The 6,000-nt window shown below is 53.5% G+C and overlaps 1 protein-coding gene across 2 annotated transcripts in view; it reads right to left on the bottom strand.

Moving 5' to 3' along the window:
• Positions 1–911: 911 nt before the first annotated feature.
• MALL (mal, T cell differentiation protein like) overlaps positions 912–6,000 on the bottom strand; it is a 29,184-nt gene continuing 24,095 nt past the window's right edge. For both annotated transcript variants that reach the window (XM_072770283.1, XM_072770282.1), the window contains exons 4-5: positions 4,997–5,119; positions 912–2,572 (exon numbers count right to left, since the gene is read on the bottom strand). In XM_072770283.1, coding sequence (XP_072626384.1) covers positions 2,510–2,572; positions 4,997–5,119 — 186 coding nt within the window. In that variant the 3' untranslated portion in view covers positions 912–2,509. The remainder of the gene's footprint in view (positions 2,573–4,996; positions 5,120–6,000) is intronic.

Genomic DNA, 6,000 nt, shown 5'->3' with positions numbered 1-6,000 from the left:
AACCAGAGTTTTTCACGTAGACAAGAAGGACGGGGCCTTCATGTTCCCAGGAGGAAGGAACAGAATGTCCCACACACGCATGGAAGCAGCAGTGGGACTCAGCTGGCCACAGCAACTGCCCTGACAAGCTAGGACTGCCAGGCTAGGCCAGAGCAGGGGGGCAGTTGGACACGGGATAAGGGTCACACCCGCATTTAGGGCCTGGGCAGCCACTTCCTGATGGGTTTGGACTTGATTTTGACAACAGTGAAGGATTTGGGGATAAGGAAGGACCGAATTTGATCCGCGGCTGGAGGACTGGCTGAGTGTTCCTGGAGGCAGTGCCTGGCTCTGGGACCCCGGGTCCTGCAATACCCAGTGATGAGGGACTGGAAGGTCTCTGAGCCTGGGGAGAGCCATACACAGACAGGAGAGCTGGAGAGCTGCCCCTCAGGGCTGGAAGGTGCTGGCAGGCTGGGCAGTATGGCCACTGCTGGTGAACTTAGGGGAGCTGGGGCTCAAGGCCAAGTCCACCTAGGGTCATCGTGGGGCACCTTACAGTGGGCAAAACAGAAGGACAGCACTCCATCAAGAAGAGTGGGAATGAGTCAGAGGTCTGGACAAGGGGTCCGATGTGTCTATGGGGGCATCTTCTCCTCCCCAGCCCAGCTAGTGTACCCCACCCCCAGCTTTGCCTAAATTGGAGTTTGTTTTCTGGAACTTGCATTCAAACTGTCCCTCCTGAAATGGACATGACACAAGCCCCAAGCCCTGGAGACAAACTTGACCATCCTTGCGGCTGCCCCAGGAGCAAGGCTGGTGGGCTGGGCCCTGAAACCCTCTCCCTGGGGGGCTCCTGGTGAAACTGCTCTCAGGATGTGTGGAATGGTGACCAGTTCTGGCTGCTAACATCATGAAAGTGACCAACTCAATGCTTTTTACCTACAAACAACTTTTATTTGGATTTGGCTACTTGGTAAATATTGAACAGTAATCATCCCAGGCAATAAAATGAGGGATAAATGGTGGCTTTTCAAGATGGTTGGAAAGTGAGTGGTCAACAAAAATGAGCCAGAGTTTTCTCTTTGGTGGCTTTCTGTACCCGCCCCCTACACCCCCAGGAGCAGAAAAACATTGGTACAAAACTGTAAGCCCTAGAATTGGCTAAGACTAGTCCCTTTCACGTAATAATTTATTTCATTTCAAAACCATAGCAGACACATGCTGGGCCCTCCTTGCCTGGGGTCAGGAGACTCAGGATATAGACAACGGCTGGGGGCTGGTGCCCCTGCACCAATGAAGAGATGCCAGAGAGCACAGCTTTCTTTTGAAAAACATTTACTTTGAAATCAAACACCTCGATTTTATGCTTCTGTGTGCAGAATGCCAGCCTTTTCTTTGAGAATGGCCCCAAATCACAAATGCCTTTGCACATCCAGATGTGTGAACCGTTCACCGCATGAGGCCCTGGGCCCCACCCAGCTGGCACCACTCAAGGGAGTGCAGGGAGAGTGGGTGCAGGTGGAAGACCACAGAACATGGGACGGGGGGCAGGGGGTCCTTTCCAGCCTCCTGAGATGTCCCACATGTCAGGACAGAAGGCCACAGAAGAATCCTTGCATGGAACGTCCTGCCTCCTTCCTTGATGGTCATTTCTGAGCAAAAAGGTGGCTTCTGGTCCTTAGGAGTAGGGCTTCTGGAGGCCTGGTGCAGGTGTCCTGTAGCCCTGCAGTTTTCTGACAGGCCTGACTTCCGGAGAAGTGGAGAAGCAGGCCGCATCTCCCTCTCTCCCCTTCTCCCTCCCTCAGGTCTTACTGCATCACAATTTTGTAGAGTCAGTCACTTATTTTTCCCACAAATCTACCCTCAAAGTTGCTTTTATGAAAATTTTCTTTGGATCCCAAAACTGGGGAGGAAAGGGAAGGGGGTATGGGATGGGGGGGCAGTGTGGCTGGTCCCTGTCAGCTCCCCCAGGGAGAGGGAGAGACGGTTTGGACCACTGCTCCAAAGCAAAGGCAGAACCAGGCACCAGGAACCAGGTCTGTGGGTCTCTTCAGATCTGAAGGCATTGACAGCACCATTTTGATTTTCAAAGAACAAGACCGCATGTTCCCTTCGACCTGCCGTAGGGAACCTCACGGCTGAGTGAGAATCCCCAAACTGGGCGCGGCAATGGCAGATCTGGGATTCTCAAAGGTGGCAAGGGCTTCAGATCATTAGTTTTCCAACAGAGTGAGGTTCCCTGTTGGGGAGACATTACTTTTCCAGGCAAAGACCAAACCAAACCAACAAACAAGCAAACAAGCCCCCTCCCCAGCTTTTTTATATTCGCCATAATGAATGAAAATGTCCAAGCAGATAGGCCGGAGTGCGATCTCATCCCTCAGTCTGAGCGGCTGGTCTGTCCTTCCCATCCATGTCCTTGATCTTCTGTTTGTCATCCAGATGGCAAATGTTGAAAGCTACTTTCGGGAGCCGATAATCCAGGTGTCGAGGGGGCACGTCTCCCTGCAGCCGGGCTCCCTGCGCGTCAATGGTAGTAGATGCTGAAGGCGTGGAGGATGTAGAGCAGGGCGGTGATGAAGGCGAAGAACTGGAGGAAGACGGGAGGCTCCTGTGTTAGCACGGCCGGGGCCGCAGGCCGCCCCTCCATCCCGGGGGCCCCCAGCGCTCGCAGCCTGGAAGGGCCACCTGTCCTGAGCCTGCCTCCCCTGCCTGCCCCATGCCGGCGCGGCGGCCACCGCTGGCCCGGCCACTACACCCTCCTCGACACTCGCTGTCCCCGGGGGCCTGAGGCTCCGACTCTCCTGGGCACACGAGTCTGCGAGCAGCAGGCTTGCTCCATCCCCGCCTGGGCCCTGTGTCTCTCACTGTCCCCTTGTCCCAGCGCTTCTGGACGCCGACCACTCCCCCACGTCCATCGGTAGCCCAGCACTCTGCGCTGAGCGCCTGCTCGGTCAGCTCCTTGTGAATGCTTGGAGGCCCCTCCAGCTCTCCGTGGTCCAGGCGGGACTCCTGAGCTTTCCTCCCTAGCCTCACGAGCTCAGGGGGTGCCATGACCCTCATCTCATCCCGCTGCCTGACGGAAACCAGCCTGATGCCTCCCTCCCCCACTGCCGTGTCCAAAGCCACCCCCAAACCCATCTGCGTGTACTGCCTGGCCATCTCCTGGTATGCCCTCTCCTTCCTCGTCTCCATCGCTGTCATCCCTCGCCCTCGCCAAGACTTCTCGTGGCCTTGACTTGCCCACTTCTGCTAATCTTCCCCTCTAATCTGTCCCAAGAAGAAGCTGTGATCTTGTTGCTCCCATCATGTAGTTGAAACTGTGTGAGGAGTCCCTGCTTCTCAGGGTAGAGGCCATTGCCCTTAACAGGCCTTCCAGGCCCGGATGACCATTCCAGCCTTGCTTTGCCCCACTGTCCGCTTACACCCTCTTCTTGTTCATTCATTCATTCAACGAATATCTTTCAAACACCTGCTATATTTCCAAAACAACAGGTGCTGTATCAGTGAACAAAACATTCAAAAATTCCTATTCTCACAGTGCTTACATTCTAGTGGCAGAAGCAGAAAATAAGCAAAATAAACCAGTAGAGTAGCAGGTTTAATGGGGATGAATGCCCAGGAGAAGATAAGCCAGAGAGAGTACAGGGCCTGCTCGGAAGGGGGAAGGGCAAGGCCTCCCCGAGAAGGTAGTCTGTGAGAAGTGAATAGAAGGAGGTGAGGGGTTTGCCTCCTGGAGAAATGGTGTCCCTGCCAGGAGGAGGTGAGAGCAGGTGTCGTGTGTTCAGGCAGCAGCATGGAGGTCAGCCTGGCTGGAGCATCTGAGCAGCAGGAGAGAGGCCAGAGGGTGCCAGGCCAGACCGTGGGAGGGCGGCGTGTGGGTATTGCTGGAGTCGGGATTTTAGGGGAGTTAAAATAGTTGGAGGAGGGGGGCACCTGGGTGGCTCAGTGGTTGAGCATCTGCCTTTGGCTCAGGTCGTGATCTTGGGGTCCTGGGATCGAGTCTCCCTCTGCCTGTGTCTCTGTCTCTCTCTGTGTGTCTCTCATGAATAAATAGATAAAATCTTTTTAAAAAGTTGGAGGAGGAGGGAAAGGCAGCTGGAATACCTTGTGGCCATCCTAGTGCCTGACTGGCACCCCATTCTTACAATGGGGAATGGCACCTCACCCCGCAACCGTTCCTGCTGCCACCTGATCCTTGCAGGAACTCCCACGCTGACACAGGCCTTGACCTTTCCGGGCACAGTGACTGGTCGCTGTTGGGTTTATACCCAGTCTGGGTGTTAGATCCTTTCTGAGAAGTTTACAAAGTGGGAATAAGGGAGGTTAGACCACTACAGAAGAGGAAGCTGCTGGCTGTGAGCAAGCTGCCAACTGAAGGCGCCCTTCCACCGAGGGAGAAGTGAGGGGGTGCCTAGGAAGGCAGGCAGGCTGGCTGAGTCTCTGGTCCTACTGGACCTAAGGTCTTGGGGGTCCTGCTCTCCCTACGACTGGCTGGACCACCTGGCTCTGGATTCCATCAGCCAACAGCCCTGTGGACTTCTGTCACTGAAATAAAAGGACACTGGAACAGTTTGGGCATGCTGAGGAATTCGGGTTCCTGTCCAAAGCAGTGGGGGCCATGGAAGAATTTTCAATAGGAGAGAGAGATGCGCTCCAATTCGTGAAGGCGATATACTGGGTCCACAAGTGAGCAAGGCTGAGGCGGGAAAAGCAGGAGATGAGAGATGACACCTGGACCTGTGCTTGGTACCCTTTGAGCTTGTGCCCGGCTGTTTACACGTGCACACACACACACGCACACACAGACACAGAGACATAGACACAGACATACAGACATACATAGCGACACACACACACAGACACATAGACACACACACATACACCGCACACACACCTCCTGTCCCTCAAGGCCTCTTCAGCCTGAGGCTCAGGGTCGCCCGGCCTGCAGGAGGCAGAGCTGAGCCTCCTGCGACGCGCTCCCCAGGGGCTCGGTGTTCTGTGCAGCACTCACCGAGGCCGCAGTGTTTATGAAGTAGTTCTTCAGGTCCTGGGTCTCAGACACGATGGTGGCGTGTGCTTGCAAGACAGCGGCACTCATGTACAGGATGCCAGTGGTGCCGTGGTACAGGCTGTCCTGCAAAGGCAGAGGGGGGGCACAGCCAGTGTCAGGTGGGTACTTCAGCAGGTGACACTTGCCTCTCTGACTAGACAGCTGGGAGGAGTGAGCAAAAGAGATAAGCCTGCTCCCCAGACTCCTGCTTTTTTTTCTGCAGTGTTTCTGAGGAACTATCGATACGTTGAACAATGATGGATTAATAAACGCCAACAATGATATCAATATGAGCCAACATTTGGCTGAGTGCTTATTCCATGTTAAGCCTTTTCTCAGGTAGCTCATGTAACCTTGTCAACTGTGACAAGGCACTACTTATCATCAGTACTATTCCATTCTATATACCCTTCAGTATCCCTCCAAAAAATATGCACACTTTCTTACATTATCATGCTTACATGAAGTTATTAACAATAATTCCTCGGTACCATCTAAGACCCAGGCCATATTCAGATTTACCCAGTTACACCTGAAATGGAAAGCTCAAATGAAAAGGAAACAGAGGCTCAAAGTTAAGGTTAGTGAACAAATAGCTGAGTCAGGATTTGAACCCAGGCCAGATTAACTCTGAGCCTATGCTCGTAACCATTAGCATTATACAGACCTGCAATGGGATGCCTGGGTGGCTCAGTGGTTGAGTGTCTGCCTTTGGCTCAGGGCATGTTCCTGGGGTCCTGGGATCAAGGTCCGCATCAGGCTTCCTGCAGGAGACTGTCTCTGCCTACGTCTCCATCTGCCTGTGTCTCTGTGCCTCTCTCTGTGTCTCTCATAAATAAGTAAAATCTTTAAAAAAGTGGTAACCAATTCTGGAAGGAATGTCATCATAGGCAAATTGGCATTTTGCAACCCCTAATGAGATATGCAGTTCAGGCAAACTCATTAAGAGATGAAAAAAAGCGTTT

Source organism: Canis lupus, chromosome 12, assembly GCF_048164855.1.
Source record: "Canis lupus baileyi chromosome 12, mCanLup2.hap1, whole genome shotgun sequence".
Classification (NCBI taxonomy): domain Eukaryota; kingdom Metazoa; phylum Chordata; class Mammalia; order Carnivora; family Canidae; genus Canis; species Canis lupus.
The sequence above is the reverse complement of the archived record's forward strand: the minus strand, read 5'-3'. Positions and strand labels throughout refer to the sequence as shown.